Consider the following 17,523-nt stretch of genomic DNA (forward strand, 5'->3'; position numbering starts at 1 on the left):
CAAAGGACCTGACGAGCAATTTTAGAAGAGGAAATATTTATTTGGCTCATGGCTTCAGAGGTCTTAGTCCTGAGATGACTGACTCCATTTCCCTGGACCCAAGGTAAGGCAGAGCATTATGACAAAAGACTGTGATGAGGAACAGTGGCTCAGGACATTGCATCAGGAAGCAAAGAGAGAGTCCTCCCTTCACCACAAACAAAATTTAAACCCCAAGGGCACACTGATTAGGTTACATTCATATCCTAATCATTCCACCTCTAAACTTTCTTGTATTGTCTCACACATGAGCTTTTGGGGACACCTAATATCTCAACCATAACATAGGCAGTTGCGGTGGCACATGCCTGTAATCCCAGTGACTCAGGAGGCTGAGACAGGAGTGTTGCAAGTTCAAAGCCAGTCTCAGCAACTTAGTGAGACCTAAGTAACTTAAACCCTGTCTCAAAATATAAAAAGGGCTGGGGATGTAGCTTAGTGGTAAAGCACCCCTAGGTTCAACCCATCCCTTGTACCAAAACATAAAACCAAAAACCTCATAACTTGTATTGTTAGTCTTGTCCTCTCTTCTCTCTTGCTGAGTTTGCTTTCTTTCTCTTGCCTTGGTGCTTATAAGAATCTATGTGCTTGAGTTAGTCTATTTTCAGATGAAACATAGTTATTGGTTGCCCATCATTCATTGTCCTTGATGGATGCCGAGCCTTTTGATGTGCTGCTTCAAGTTATCTTCAGTGCCAGAATATTTTCTTCTAGTATTTCAAGAGTAGTGTTTTTTTTCTGTCTTCAGAATATAGAGGGATGGAACTGGTGCAGAGACACAACAGTCCTCAGCTCTCTGAATTTCTGTTGTTTATCTTTGACTTGCATTATCTCTCTGAGAGCAAGCCCCTCGGCTGAAGAAGTCTCCTCAGAGCTCCCTTCAGTTCCCTGTTCCTGAGGCTGTAGATAAAGGGATTCAGCATGGGAGCAACCACGGTGTACATCACTGAGGCGATTGAACCCTTTCTGGACGGATGGGCTGTTCCAGAAGTGAGGTAGACCCCAAGGCCTGCGCCATAGAACAAGGAAACCACTGAGAGGTGAGACCCACAGGTGGAAAAGGCTTTGTACTTACCTCCAGCAGACGAAATGCCCACTATGGAGGAGATAATTCTAGCATAAGAAAAAAGAATCCCAGACAGGGGAATAATGCCCAGAAGGCCAGTTACACAATACAGCAGGACATCATTGGCAAGGGTGTCTGAGCAGGCCAGCTTGAGGATCTGAGCAAGTTCACAGAAGAAGTGAGGGACTTCTGTTTCTTTGCAGAAAGACACCCTCAAAACCATTAAACTCTGCAGCAAAGAATATGTCAGGCAGATTAGCCAAGAAAGCAGAAGCAGAAGACCACAAAGGCGAGGGTTCATGATGACTGTGTAGCGTAGCGGGTGACAGATGGCCACGAAGCGGTCATAAGCCATCACAGTCAGTAGCAAACTATCCAACCCAGAAAAAATCATGAAAAAGTACACCTGAGTAATGCAGGCTTCATAGGTGATGGCTTTGCTCTGTGCCTGGGCATTTGCTAACATCCTGGGAACCGTGGTGGAGGTGAAACAGATGTCCACGAAGGACAGGTGAGAGAGGAAGAGGTACATGGGGGTATGGAGGTGGGAGTCAGAGCTCACGGCCAGGACGATGAGCAGGTTCCCCAGGATGGTGACCAGGTACATGGACAGGAACAGCCCAAACAGGAGAGGCTGCAGGGCCTTATCTTCCCACAGTCCCAGAAGGATGAATATTGAAGTAGCTGTTTGGTTCTCTGGTTCCATATAGCTCATGGAAATTGGCTAGAAAGAGGAAAGCATAGTTAAAACAGAAATGTGCCATACATTTAAAAATCATTCACTCATGAGCCTGATGTTTATCTAAGCATTTTTGTGTTCTTCAGCTGACCAACATCTCTCTAATACTGCCCTCTTTTCTGTGCTCTGACCACCAGCACCTGCAATGACTCGTCTTTAAATAACTGTTCCATGCTGTGCAGAATTCTCCTTTGCATTGTCTCTGACCCATGAAGATTCCTCCTCTGTTGTTTAATTCCTGAGAAAGAGCCATCATCCTCACCAATACCTTATTTATGCCTTGCAGCTTTGGTCATTTTTTGTTCCAGGAAAATGGAGAGAGAGAGAGAGAGATATCAGTGGGAGTTGCAGAATGTAATGGCAACTTATAGTCTTTATGCCATTGACCAGTGTCATGAAACAGACTCTTCTGTCTCAAGTTGGACTCACAGAATACTATGCAAATTTTTCATCCCTCTGTTTTCCCTCTACCTACACCATGAAGACCAAGGCATCTGCATGCCTCCATATGCCAAAGGTCAAATCAGACCCTCCACCGTGCATTCTAAATGTGTCTGCATGTTTGTGGAAGTTCTTAAATTTCTTTTAAGTCAAGGCATTTTTTAAGTTTATTTATTTATTTATCTTTATAGTACTGATGATTGAAAGCCTTCTACCTTTTATTTTGCTCCATTAAAAAAATAAACCTTAATTTCTGTGTGAATATTAGCTATCTGTCACAGAAGGAAGTTTCTAAACTCAGAGAAGGTCTTTTAGAACTTCATTCACAGGAGGAAGAGGAAGTTCTCTTGAGCTGAAATGCACTTCTGTTTAATTTACACAGTCCTGGTTCCTCTCTCTGAAGATGGTTTCTCTCGGCTGTGAGAGTCTTTAGATACCTGAATACATCTAAATTACTCTCTTTGTGTCTCTTCATATTTTAACTTATTCCTCCCTTATGCAAGTGCCCACTCTGTCAGGCAGAGGGTTAGACCAAGAATACAAAGGGGAGAGGCCCAGGCTCTACCTTCCTGGAGCTTTGAGCACCTTGGAAATGTCGGTGGGTGCAGTGATGATTGTGATCAAAACCCTGATGATCCACTTGAGGAGTGAGAGTCTTGGATGCTCTCAAAATATTAGCTGGTCAAATTTAAGGACGACTGTATGAACTTCACTGAAAATTAGCATTAGATACTCGGCATCTTACAATCCCAGGAACCTCCTGTGCAGTGTCATGGATCTGATTCTTTGTACTTACCTGTCCTCTTCCCTGAGAGCCCTCTTTCTCCCTTATTCATTTGAAAAACTTCTGCCTTTCCTTTCACAGATTGTCCCCAGATCTTTCTTGACCGCCCCAGGCAGCGAAGACCACTCTCTGTTTGGCCTCTGCTGTACTTTAGAAAACTGGACTGCATGAGATGGGCGCTCTCACATTGCCCATGTGGTCAGGTCTGGACTTCTCTTCCTCCCACCTCTTGATGTGCGTATCTAGCTCAGTGCTCGCCTGGGGGAGATGCTCTGCAGATGTGCTACATCCTCTGGGGAAGCGTCCAAGTGGGCGGAGAGGGAGCGATGAGGGGGAGGCCCAGGAGATGAGAGGTGGGGAGACAGGAGAGCCAACCTAAAGATGCAGAGCAGAGCATAAACGACAGAAGGGCTGGGAAAGCCCTGTTCAGAGCCAAAGTGTGTATTTGATTTCCCTTTTTTCTGCCTCTGGGGTCCCTGCCTAGGCACCAGGAAAGTGCATAAGTGAAAGAATTGGCCCCCCTTGCCTCTTTGCCACACCACTTCCTGAGCAAACTAGGTCATTACAATGGAATTTCTATTATCTTTGCTTCTCCAAATGGGGGACCAAAAAGCATTGCACTGGGAGCCCAGAGGGGCAAGGACAAAAAGCTAAGCACACCTGGTCAGAGCAACACCTGGGTGGCCCAGGGGGGCATTTCCCTGTGGCCTGGGATAAGTGAACATTGAACTGCAAATTATTGAGGATGTCCTCTGCTGTATCAATGTACACAAGTTATTCGTCACCCCCCGGTTATTCTGCCGCAGCCGACTAACGAATAACTTGTGTACATTGATACAGCAGGAGTGGGAGCCGTTTATTGCAGGACAGGAGCGGTATTTATACATTCCACACAGCTTATCTAATTAGCATAAACTAGATACATCAGTCAACCAATAAGAAATCTCCACACATAATGGCTCGCTGGGGTTACTTCACAAACCACTCCCTCTGGCATTTTGCCAGGCGCCATCCAGACTTGTTTACGAACTCTAACATTCCCCTGGCAAAATGCCAGGTGTTATTTTGACTTGTTTACAGACTCTAACAGAAGAGGACATCCTCAATAAGGAGGAGACAATCTGAGAGTAGAAGAGGATCCCAGTCATAGGAAAAACCCCCAGCACAGTGGTGCTCACATACAGAAAAATATTATTGATGAGTGTATCAGATGTGGCCACCTTGAAAAGCTGAGCCAGTCCACAGAAGAAATGTGGGATAACAGTGCCTGTGGAGAAGGTCAGTCGCTTCACCAGTAGAATATGAACCAGGGAGACCCAGAACATGATGAGCCAAGACAGCAGAACCAGAAGAACACAGAACCGTGGATTCATGGTGACTATGTAGTTCAATGGATGACAGATGGCCACAAACCGGTCATAAGCCATCATGGTCAGTAGGAAATTATCCATTGCAGCAAATGTATTTAAAAAATATGCCTGTGCCAGGCACTCTGTGTAGGAGATGTCTTTGTTCTGTGCCTGGATGTTCACCAGCATCTTTGGGACCGTGGTGGAGATGAAGCAGATATCAACAAAGGACAGGTTGGAGAGGAAGAAGTACATGGGGGTGTGGAGGTGGGGGTCAGAGCTGACAGCCAGGATGATGAGCAGGTTCCCAAGCACTGTGACCAGGTACATGCACAGGAACAGTCCAAAGAGGACGGGCTGCAGTTTAGCACCATCTGAGAGGCCCAGGAGGAGGAATTCTGATTCACTTGTGCAGTTTCCACTTCCATAGAGCTGGTGCATCTGCTGGGGAAAGAGGGAAATGCAACCTTCACAGAATATCCTACTAGCCCCTCCCATGTTCTCTCTTTACCATCTCACCCTTGGGTGGATGCCACTTCTCTTGCATTAAACCCTCCAGACGACAATGACCCACTCAGCAGAATGACAACCCAGTTCTGTTTCCAAGTGTGTAAAGACAGTCTGCCTTCCTCAAATTAGCAGAGAGTCCTCTCCCTTTATCATCCACTCTCTAGTTTTGGTTGTTCTTTCTGAACCTATGGACATCAACTAATTCCTTCTTTCATGACTCCTTGAAAGTATTTGAAGATATTTCATGATGTGTTCTTGATACCTACCTCATTAGGCATTCTAATAGTGCTGTAATAGGAATTAAATATGGAATTTGAACTCAACCTATAATTTTGACTGGACACTTTATCAATTTGTGACAGCTAAATCACACTACCTATTTTTTTCCTAACAGTACAGTTATTAATATTACTGTATTTTTGAGGTTTAAAATTGCTTTAGACCCCATAGGGCCTTAAAATGGATTTCTGCCATTGTTTTGTTTTGTATTTTAATTTTTAATATTTATTTTTCAGTTTTTAGCAGACACAACATCTTTGTTTGTATGTGGTGCTGAGGATTGAACCCGGGCCGCATGCATGCCAGGCGAGCGTGCTACCGCTTAAGCTACATCCCCAGCCCCTGCCATTGTTAATATTAACACAATCATTATTAATCTCCTCATCTGTGATACATATTGTGGATACATAACACACACAAAGTGCAGCATGTAGCTGTGATTTACTAATTGGATTCTTGTGTAGATTTCATTTAATACAATATTGGTTCAGCAATGTGCCACCTGGGGAAACATGAGAAAATTACTTCTGTTACATTACATCATTTATCTCACAGTAGGAGTCATAAGTATTCACTATATCATAGGTGTACAGAGTGAAATTAAATGTAATACTGCATGAAATTCCTCCACTGTGGTTTCTGTGACACATTACAGGCACTTCGTAAGTGTGAACTTCTGAAGCATTCTTAACATTGCAATAAATCTGTTGGCATGGCTACCACTTGTCAATATCCCTCTTAATGGGGGACGTCCTTAAGGGTGAAATTCTAATCAATAGAAGCAATATCTGTGTTTCCAGTTTTAAATGCACATAGTTCTTATAATTAGTGATGATCCCTATGGCTCCTTCTTTCAGAGAAATCCGCCATGTGAATCAGTCCAGGAAGAGGAAAAAGTCTGCAGATTACATGGATAAGAGGAAGAATCCTAAACACACCACCATTACAGAGAAAAGCAAAAGCCAGGCACTGTGACGCACACCGGTAATCCCAGCTACTCAGAATTCAGAGGCAGGGGCACTGCAAGCTCCAGGCCAGCCTTGGCCCAGCCTCAAATTAAAATGTGCTGGGGATGTAGGTGAGTGGTAGAATGCCCCTGGGCTTAATCCCCACAACTAAAACAATGAATATGTGAAGAAACATAAGTTATAATGAAATGAAGTTGCTCACTGGTACAGTACTCCTGAGTTCAGTCACCAGTACTTAAAAAAAAAAAAGAAAAAGTCAAGTACAAGGGATGCATGGAAATGTGTGCCCATATGATCTTGAGTAGAGAGATATTATTTTAAAACCTTCAGAATCAATGGCCAAAATAAACAATTGATGGATCTGATTGCCAATATTCAAACAGTATATAAACCCAATAATGGTAAAACAGGCCAATTTATGATTTAAGAATAAAAGATCATCAAGAATCAGAACTGTGTTGCCTTTGCAGCACACTGACTAATTCAAGACACAAAAAAATCACTGAGCACAATCTAGTCAGTGAAGGTGGGAAGGAGAGGCTTCTCTGAAACAGGAATGTTTGAACTGAGAGAGGCAGGACAGGTCATTGCTCATCAGGGGAAAGAAAGAGGAGACTTTCTAGCTGGTGAGAAGAGCCCAGGATTGTCCTACCAGATGGTGAGCTGCTACACTGCTCAGTCAGCATGTCCTCCTGAGATGCCAGCAGAAGACACCTGAGCACCCAACATCAGGTGTAGCTGTGTTATCATATTTCATCGCCCCATTGAAGTGAACAGATAAAAACAGTGAATCAGGCACAATCTGCGGCTATTCAGTGACGTCATTAAGTTAGTCTGACAGCAGCATAGGTAGATTACAAAAGAACAACCGGTCACATCAGAGCAATACCTTATGCAGAAGGGATCTTCAGAGAGCAGTTAGCAAATAAATGAATTGAAAGAGGAAATCTAATAGGGACCTGTCATTCAGGGAGGGAGTGGAGGAGATCGGGAGACTCTCCAGAAAGCACTGCCTTCAAGGAATGGCCATTTCAGACTCCTCCAGAGAGTAAAAGTACCTTGCACGTGCAGGACCTTCACCTTCAGAGACTGGCTACCCTGGGCTGCCCAGGGTCACTGTCCTGGAGCAGAGCCCGGTGCCCACCTCCCTTTTCCTTCTTGCTGCACCAGCCACACTGGACACACTGACTCTCTCCAAGGGCTACCACTGGAGATGTCCCTTCTGCACAGCCGGTTCCAGGGAGCCACTTGGGTTTTCACAGGGGCCTGGAACAAAGAAGTCAGGAGAGGGGAGCAGGGGCTTGCTTCAAATTTCTAGCAGCTCAAGGGTTGAATTCTCTGTGCTCCTCACTGAGTCAGTCTTTGTGTTGTATTCTCACTCTCCAAACAATTCAGCTCCCCTGGGCACAGAGCAGAGAGCACAGTGGAAAATTTTCAGTCTATATTTCAGCAAGAGGGTGAGATGGACTCATTTCCTCCAAGGAAAACATCTGTTTTCTTTGCTTTCACTAAATGTACCAAGTGTCCCCTAAGGAATGTTTAATTTCTACAAGGAACTAATCAGAAGAATCATTCCTCTGTGAGGGGCCTCCCCCAAACAATCTTTGAGGGTTTAATGAATTACTTAATTTCCACAATGTTAAATTCATGATAATTAATAGTGTCAAGGTAGATAGTGAGGGGATTGACTCCATTTACAATCCCCTCACTATCTACCTTGACACTATGGGTGTAAGAGTTTTATAAATTGGGAATGTATAGTTTATGCTCACACATGTACCACCAATGTAATTTTCAAAAATTTTCTTCATACTTTCCTATGGTTTTTATTCATTTTCAAATTTTATTTAGTTTGTTTTATGCATTTTTGTTCATCTTTTTAAGGGATAAGGAGGAAATAGCTAAAAGGGGTCAGAATCTGTTTTTGCGGTGATAGATGTTCTAAAATTGACCTTCATAAGGTCTCACATGTGAATGAAAAGGCTAGAAGACATTAAGTTATACACTTTCAAAGGGTGCATGACATTGCAAGTGAATTATATGTCAATAAAGCTGTTAAGCAAAGCTAATCAAACTAATATCAGATATTAAAAGACATTATTGTGGTTCAGGATGCAAGAGTGATATTGTACATAATGGATTGTAGGTTCTAGAAAGACATAGAGAAGGATTTTACTTTGTTATCTCTAACGGGAATGACATCACTTGGGAGGTATTGAGGGTTGGCTGAATGGTTTGCAGTGCTGGGATGGAACCCAGGGCCTCCTGCACACCAGGCAGGTGCTCTGCCACTTAGCTACACCCATGGCCCTGGGAGGTACCTTGTGACTCTGCTGAAGGAAGGAGGTTTACACTCCAGTGCCAGCTACCTGCAGAGTGCCAGCATCGGGAATTCACCCACCCTCCATGTTTGCAGGTAGAGGTGTAAGGAACATGCCTGCAAGAGGAAATCAGTTCTAAAGTTCATTTCCAAATTTCTTTTCTTCCTCATATTGAATCTCATAATATCCTAGAAAACATTCTATAGATAATACCATAAAACAGGATAATATAATATTAGCTACTGTAAAAGATGTAATTAATATAATTAAAATCTATTATTAAATAATTAATTATTGTGCCAGAAACTATGCTTTAATGTTATATAACATATTTCATAGTACTATAATATATATTGTAATATTCTACAAGATCTTATGTCAAAATAAATACATAATTTGTTAAATTAAAACCAATATTATCAAATGCAGGTGCTCAATTATAATAATTTCCAATTTTACTTAAATTTGAGTGATATTTAGTTCAATTTTTTTTATTCTCTTTGTCTGTTTGTAGACTCAACTTTAGGTTCATCCTATTCTGCAACAAGATGAACTTTTTTTCACTTGACCCAAAATCATAAGCCCTGGAGACATTTGTTAATTATTGGTAGCTTGATGTGATGTCAGTGAACAGACACTGTTGATGGAAAAGAAATCCTGTTGGCTTTCTGACTGCATGACCTGGAACAGCATGAGGCCATCTTCAGAAATATCAAGATCAGAGTCCATTTCTATTCCCATGCCAGTTCTGCTACAGGGATCTTCTGGTAAAGCATGGTGGTGTGATGGACTGGGGCTGTGTCAGACAGTGGAGGAATGTCTCCAGAATCTTAGTGTGGGAGGAGCCAAGTGTCCTGACAGGGCAAGCATGTGTAGTGGGCCACTTCTGACATGTTTCTAACAGATCAAACCTCCTGTGTGCGAGTCATTGTGCACACCCATTTCTTTGAGCATGTCCTGGACCTGGCGATTTACTTCCAACCAATGCTACGTGACAGAAGGGACCAGATGTCACTTTTGAGATTAGGGTATAAAAAGACACTGGATTTTTTCTGGTTTTCTGTTTTTACCCCACCTATCAGTTCTTTCTGATGGAAACCAACTGCCCTATGTGATCTGCTTCATGCAGAAGTCTATGCAGCAAAGAACTAAGGGTGGCCTTTGACCAACAGCCCCCAAAGAACTGAGTCCTCCACCAGCCACAGGAGTGAGCTTGGAAGCAGGTCTTCTCCAGCAGACTCTTGAATGACTGCAGCCTTGTGTGACACCATAGGTTATTAAGGGAAATAGCAAGTTATAAGTAACACATCATAGATAAGAAAAAAAAATCAATTTTCCAGCTTTATTGAAGCAAAGTTAACAAAACATACAAATTCAAGGTAGACAATGTGATAATTTGATATACTTATACATCAAATTAATTAACATATCTATCACCTCATGTGATCACGTGTGTATTGTGGTGAAGACACTTAAGATCCTTCAGTAAATTTCTTTTTTTTTTTTAGACTTCATTTTTATGAGAAATTCAGAACAAGTTTTGGTAATAGGTTTACAATTAACAATTAAATATTTAGGGACATTTACAGAACTAAGTTGTGCAAACAGTGGCATGTTCATTGGCTGTGAGGAAATGTCATCTGCCTAGTGAATGTAAAAGGAGAATGAGCAGGACTTTAACCCCAGCACCCCTCCCTGTGGCTCTCCTCCCCATACATAGCAACTCCCTTACTGGCAGGTGGGCTCCATTTCCTGATGCCCTGTTCTTCCATCCCAAGGGTCGAACTTCCCACTACACCAGTTCATTTTTCTCAAGATTGCTTTAGCTAATCCTCAAAGCACACAATCCGTATCCAGCTGGGTGTCCACTGCACAGCACTGGCCCTCCTCCACGATCAACCCATCGCACAATCCAGAGAGAAGAGCAGCATTGCGCCAACTCCACAGCTCTCAGTAAATTTCAAGTAATCAAAACATAATTACCTACAATGATACCACTATGCATCAAGCTTCAGAATTTTTTCATTTCATAAATAAATATTTATACCCTTTTACCAACGTCTCCCACCCTGACCTGATAGCAACCACCTTTCTACTCTATTTTTATGAGTTTGACTTTTTTGGATTCCACATGTAAGTGAGATCATCAGGAGTTTCCTTCTGTGTCTGGTTTACTTCATTTATCAAGATTTCTTTCTTGTTTATGGCTGAAAATATATTAAATATTATATATATACACACCATATTTTCTTTATCCTTTCACCCACCAACAGACACCTAGGTGTTTTCCATATCTTGGTTCTGGTGAACAGTCCTGCAAGGACATGAGAGTACAGAGACCTCTTTGAGATGCACATTTTATTTATTTTGGACATATACCCCAAAGCGAGATTGCTGGTTCCTACTATTGTTCTAGTTTCACATTTGTGAGGCACTTCCACATGGTTTTCCACTATGGCTGAAGCAATTTACATTGTGACCACCAGTGTGCAAGGGTTTTCTTTTCTGCACATCCTCATTGGCATGTTATCTTCTGTCTTTTTCATAAAGGTCATTCTAACAAATGGGAGCAGCTATTTCATTGTGATTTTGATTTGCATGCCCGGATGTTGAATGATGCCAAGCAACTTTTCCTATTCCTGTTGGCTATTTGTATGTTTTGGAAAAATGCCTATTCAGGACCTTTGCTTATTCTTAAATCCAGTTATTTACTTACTCATTTATTGCTTTGGGGTTGTATAAGTTTCTTTTATATATTTTGGATACTAACCTCTTGTCAGACATGTGGTTTGCAAATACTTTCTCCTATCGTCTGGACTCATTTTTGTTTTGTTGATTATTTCCTTTGCTGAAAAAAAAAATGAACAAAAACTCAAACCACAAAGATTTTTAGTTTGATGTAGTCACACTTGAAACATTTTTGCTTTAGCTGATTTTGGTGGCCATTACAAATTGCCAAGACTAATGTCAAGGAAGTTCAACCGTGTGTCTTCTACCAGAGGTTTTATGGTTTCAGGTCTTACCTTTAAGTCTTTAATCTATTCCAGTTGATTTTTGTGTAAGTCCAATTTCATTCCTTTGCCTGTGGATGCCCAGGTTGTCACACACCATTCCTACAAGACTCCCTCCTTCCCTGTAGGGTGTTCTTGGTATCCTTGTCAAAGACTAGCTACCTTCATATGCATGAGCTTATTTCTGCATTCTCTGTTCAGTCCCATGAGTCGATGTGTCTGTTTTCATGCCAGTATCATTCTCTTTTGATTACATGACTTTATAATATAGCTGGAAATCAGGAAGTGTGATACTGCCACTTTTGTTATTTTTCTCAAGATTGCTTTGGCTATCAAGAGACTTTCACATTCCATATAAATTTTAGAATTGTGCCGGGCATGGTGGTAGCACATGCCTGTAATCCCAACAGTTTGGGAGGCTGAGGCAGGAGGATTGCAAATTCAAAGCCAGCCTCAAGCAACAACAAGGCGCTAAGCAACTCAGTGAGACCCTGTCTCTAAATAAAATATAAAATAGGACTGGGATGTGGCTCAGTGGTGGAGTGCTCCTGAATTCAATTCCCAGTACCCCCCCAAAAAAAAAATTAGAATTGTTCTAAAAAAATGCTATGGGAATTTTGATTGGGATGGCACTCAATCTGTAGATTGCTTTGGTTAGTAGACATTTTAACTGTATTCATCCACTTTATGAACAGGAAATATTGTTTCATTTATTTGTGGCTTTAATTTCTTTCATCAATAGCCGTTTTCTAGTATACTAATATCACACTTTTAAAAGAAAAATTAGGACTTGGGTTGTTATGTAAATAAGCAGAAGCCCCCATAAATATCCCATGCATATAAACCAAAACTCCCAAGCAAAGACTACCAAACAGAATGAAGAAGTTTTTTCTTAGAGACATAAATCTTAACTGGGAACATGGAATTTGCCTCAGATTCTTTATAGAAAACCCAGTTCTTCCTCAAGTGGTTGATGAAAACGATGGACTTACAGATATCAAGGTCAAAAGTCATAAACTAAACTGAAGAAAGAATCACATTTTGTTTTAAGAGAAGCCAAAGGTTGCAGGCCAGCTTTCTCCCTAGAGGAGGAAGGACCCTAGCCCTCATCTTTTCCTTTCCATTAAAATTAGCAAGTCCTCAGAGACTGGGAGAATGCGGACCAATTATGCTAATCGTGAGCTCTGTGCCCTTTGTCTAAGTACAAATAATGAATCTGTGTCCTGGAGATGTTCAGGTTGCTGGTGCCAGTCTGGTGGGCTCTGATATCTATGTCTCTTCTTCTCAAAGCCACTGTTTGCATCAGTCAGTCCATGACTGACTCTGCCTTCCTGCTGCCCCTGAGGACGGAGCCTGGACCCTCACCATTCACCAAGCTGGGAACAGCAGTGGATCCCAATTCCTCACCATGCCCCAACAGGGACAGAGCACAGCCCAGTGAGTGGCGGGGGAGGGTCAGATGGCGATGGTGGAGGGAGTGTGGGGAGCCCTGATTCCTCTTCACAGGCAGGACAGTTGGCATAGGCAGACAGAAGAGCCCCAGTTCCCTTTTCTATGATGCAGGAGCATTCAAGGAAAGAGGCTGCCTGTGGCTTTCATTGTGGTGAGGATGGGCTCCTGCCCATGAGCATGAACTTCTAGGGATCCCATCTCCTGCCACCTCCATAGGAGGAAACAGGTTTCCTTCCTTCCTGCCTTTCCCTTTCTTTCTTTCTTTCTTTCTTTCTTTCTTTCTTTCTTTCTTTCTTTCTTTCTTTCTTTCTTTCTTTCTTTCTTTCTGTAATGGGGATTGAACCCCTTAGTGCTCTACCACTCAGCTATATCCCCAGTCCTTTCTTTTTTAAAAAAAAATTTAAATTTTTTTATTTTGAGAAAGGGTCTCACTAAATTGCCCAAGCTGAACTCAAACTTGTGGTCCTCATGCCTTAGTCTTCCAAATCACTGGGATTACAAGTCTATGCCTATATCCAGCCAGGTTCTTTGTTATGCAGCTATTAAAGGATATTTTTATTGTTGTTGTTATTGTTTCTTTATTGGTTTTCATGGTGGATAAGGCTGGGCTTCATATGTGCTAGGCAAGCACCCCACCACTGAGCAACATGTCCAGCCCTTTCCATGTGTCTTGCTATTCTCCGGCTGGCCTCGAGCATGTTCCTCCCTCGGCTTCCCAGGTTAGCCGGAATTACAGGTGTGCATCACCATGTCTGACATGAAAGGGTGCTTATAAATAAATAGTCCACTACAAAGGAATTTATGGAACTGCATTTGAGTAAAATAATTACACTTGACTATTTAAAGCATTCTTTATCTGGGCATGGTAGTGGACACCTATGATCCCAGCTATTGGGAGGCTGAGGAAGAAGAATTCCAAGTTTGAAGCTAGTCTAGGCAATTTAGCCGGACCCTGTCTTGAAATTTAAAAAAAAAAATAGGAAGGGATAGGGATGGGGCTGTAGCTAAGAGGTAGAGTACTTGCCTGGCATGCACCTCTGGGCTTAATTCCTTGTATGGGGGGGAGGGAGGGAGGACTCCATAATTAGAACAATTTTTTTTCTTTAAAAGAGAAGGATAATATTTACTGCTATAGAGTGGATCCAAAATGTCCCCCAGAGTCCCATGTGTCAAGGGCTGGGTGGCCAACCTGTGTGCTGTTGGTAGTTAGTGCAACCTTTAAGAGGAGGGGCTAGTAGGAGGAAATAAGGTCACTGGGGGCGTCCCCTTGAAGGGAATATTAGGACCCCAGCCCCGTCCTCTCTCTTTCCTTTCTGGCCACCGTAAGACGAGCAGGCCTCCTCTGCCACAGCCCCCATCATACTTACTGTGTCACCACAGGCCCAAAACAATAGGACCAAGTCACAGACAAAATAAACATCTTTTTTATTTTCACACTGGATATCGCAGGTATTTTGTTTGAGTAAGAGAAAGCTGACACATTTATGTTCCAGTCAATGGGGGAGACTCATATTTTAGAATGTTTATGGATTTTTCTTAATCTCTAAATATCCATGCTCCCATAGATTCTTCTTTCTAGAGTTTCTAAAGTGGATTTTCATGGATTTAGATTCAGCAGATTAATGGAACTAAAACTGCAGAGAGAATCCAAAGGAGAAAGTATTTGCCATAATTAAAAAATAGTGCTAATGTGTATGATCCTCAAGTGTGTATCTTTTTTTTTTGTGGTGCTTGGGATTGAACCCAGGACCTTGTGCATATGAGGCAAGCACCCTACCAACTGAGTTATATCTCCAGCACAAGTGTGTATGCTTTCATTATGAATTGCTTTAATTCATAACACACAGTAATGGGTCCCAATGTGCTTGTGTTTTCTTTATTCCAACCTTTATTTTTTATTTTTTTCTAAAAGGTGCTTCTGCTATGTGGAACCACAGAATTTAACAGGTGTCTTGGAATTTCTGATCCAGGGCCTTTCAGATGATCCAGAGGTGCAACCTATCCTCTTTGGACTGTTCCTGTCCATGTACCTGGTCACGGTTCTTGGGAACCTGCTCATCATCCTGGCCATCAGCTCTGATTCCCACCTCCACACACCCATGTACTTCTTCCTCTCCAACCTGTCCTTGGCTGACATTGGCTTTAGCAGCTCTACAATTCCCAAGATGCTGGTGAACTTCCAGACACACAGCAAATCCATCACCTATGCAGGTTGCCTAACTCAGGTGTCCTGTTTTTTCCTTTTTGGATGTTTGGATAGTCTACTGCTGGCCGTGATGGCCTATGACCGCTTGGTAGCCATTTGCCACCCTTTACATTACCCAATCATCATAAACCCCCGCCTCTGTGGCCTGTTGGCCCTGGTGTCCCTCTCCATCAGTCTTGTGGACTCCCAGGTACACTGCTTGATGGTGTCACAACTGACCTTCTGCCAAGATGTAGAAATCCCTCATTTCTTCTGCGATGTTCCTCAGTTATTCAAACTTGCCTGTTCTGATACCTCTGCTAACAACATAGTCATATTTCTCGTTGGCACCATCTCTGGTTTTCTGCCTATCGCAGGGATCCTCTTCTCCTACTGTAAAATTGTTTCCTCTGTTCTAAGAGTCAGAGTCCCACCCATCCTCAGGTGGGAAGTGCAAAGCCTTCTCTACTTGTGGGTCTCACCTAACAGTTGTTTGCTTATTTTACGGAACAGGCCTTGGGGTGTACCTCAGTTCATCTGACTCGACTTCCTCCAGAAAGAGTATGGTGGTCTCAGTGATGTACACCATGGTCACCCCCATGCTGAACCCCTTCATCTACAGTCTGAGGAACAAGGACATCAAGAAGTCCCTGCAGAGAATTGTCAGCAGAATAACCTAATCTCACTGCCTGTGCTATCCTTTGGTAGTAAGGCTGTAAATATGAGCAGATTCAAAGGTGGGCAGCAAGAAATCCTGAGTCTGCACTCACAGTGTATATGACTCTATTTATCTATATGGCCTTCTGATTTATGTTAATACAATTATTCCTCTTAGCGTATCTTTAATGGAGTTGAGAAATTATTATGGATAAACACTTAAGTGATAGTCCCTCAAGGAATGTCTTCAGAACTCAGTATAAACCTCGTGCTTTCCTTATCTACTACCCAGGTCTCTGAATCATGAGAAGTCTCACTTCCTTTCACTGAACACAATCCTGCTTCTCTCTGTCTGTCTCTTTCTCTTTTTCAGTACTGGGGATTGAACCTAGGGAATTACATGCTAGGGAAGTGCTCTACCACTGAGCTACACTCTCAACCTTTTATTATTATTATTATTATTTGTTATAAGACAGGGTCTCTCTAAGTTGCCCAGACTGGCCTCAAATTTGTTATCCTCCTGTATCAGCTTCCCAAGGAGCTGGGATGACAGATATGTAACACCACGCCTGGCTCTCTCTTTCTTGTTCCAAAGCTGCCTTCTTGAAAACAGAGTCAGAATTCCTTGTTCCTTTCTGCCATTTGTTCTTCACCCCAACAGAGCCAAATGGCTTGGAGACTACATCTCAGGAACAATTTATTTGATGAGCAAGGATAAAAAATCAGTCTCCTCCTCGGGCTCAAGAAGCCATAAATACTTGCCTGGTACTGTCCATCTATAATCCAGTGACGCTTGATCAGGACTAGACCACACCCGTGCCTCTCACAGACATGAGTTGGGAAGGCTTCAGGCCAAGTCCATCTCCCTGCCATTCTCTGGTGGAATTTGACCTCAGCCTCTAACTGACAGAGAAGAAAGAGGCTGTCCAAATTTTTTTAATGCAACACCAACTGAGTAGAGGGAGGATCACCCTGTTCTATTGAGTGAGTTCTGCATGTGAAAAGAAGGATTTAAAAAGTAGCAAGGAGGGGGCTGGGGATATAGCTCAGTTGGTAAAGTGCTTGCTTTGTATGCACAAGGCCCTGGGTTTAATCACCAGCACCACAAAAATAAATAAATGAATAAAATGGAACAAAGATGGAACTCCCATGGTGATAATGTCCCCTAGAAAATTTTTGAAATCTCTGGAGTGTGTTTCTCTGGTTATGTATGTCTTTTTAGATTCCATTGTGACTTCTTCTGTCACCAGAAGCTGTGATGGCTCTTCCTTGTGGAAATTAGTGACTTTCTCAATGTCACTAAGATTTGGTGCTCCCTGAGTAGTTATTTACTTTTTTAAATATATTTTTAGTTGTAGATGGGCACAATACCTTTATTTTATTTTTATGTGGTGCTGAGGATCCAACCGGTACCTCACACGTGCTAGGCAAGTGCTCTACCACTGAGCTACAGCCTCATTCCCCTGAGTAGTTTTTTGCTAAGAGTCTCCAACCCACCTACTAACACCTTCCTGGTTCCTTGCTAGTATAGTAGTTCTCAAAGTGGGAACTTAAAAATAAATAAGTAAAATTAAAAATTAAATTAAAAATAAATAAGTAAATGAGTGGAAGATAAACCAGCAGAGGAAGGGAAATAGGGGGATGGAGGAGGGGATGGAAAAGGAGGTACCAGGGACTGATATGGAATAAGTCAATTTTCTTGCATGTGTCATTATGTCAAAA

The 17,523-nt window shown here is 42.3% G+C and overlaps 2 protein-coding genes and 1 pseudogene across 2 annotated transcripts; 1 reads left to right on the forward strand and 2 right to left on the reverse strand.

The window, feature by feature from the left end:
• Positions 1-451: 451 nt before the first annotated feature.
• Positions 452-1,811, reverse strand: LOC107157384 (olfactory receptor 7D4-like). Its single transcript, XM_015503768.2, has one exon. The coding sequence runs from the start codon at positions 1,809-1,811 to the stop codon at positions 867-869; it is 945 nt and encodes a 314-aa protein (XP_015359254.2). The 3' UTR covers positions 452-866.
• A 1,541-nt stretch (positions 1,812-3,352) lies between these two features.
• LOC107157513 (olfactory receptor 867-like) lies at positions 3,353-4,792 on the reverse strand. The gene is given in 3 exon segments (XM_048811251.1): positions 3,353-3,444; positions 4,148-4,763; positions 4,766-4,792. Coding segments are annotated over 3 exon segments (735 nt in total).
• Positions 4,793-14,857: 10,065 nt separating this feature from the next.
• LOC107157514 lies at positions 14,858-15,824 on the forward strand (annotated as a pseudogene).
• The last annotated feature ends 1,699 nt before the right edge of the window (positions 15,825-17,523 follow it).

The sequence above is a fragment of the Marmota marmota genome, unplaced genomic scaffold, assembly GCF_001458135.2.
Source record: "Marmota marmota marmota unplaced genomic scaffold, marMar, whole genome shotgun sequence".
NCBI classification, from domain to species: Eukaryota; Metazoa; Chordata; class Mammalia; order Rodentia; family Sciuridae; genus Marmota; species Marmota marmota.

What these genes read in the sequence shown, in the direction of transcription:
- LOC107157384 (XM_015503768.2), bottom strand. Translation starts at nt 1,811, where the DNA reads ATGGAACCAGAGAACCAAACAGCTACTTCAATATTCATCCTTCTGGGA.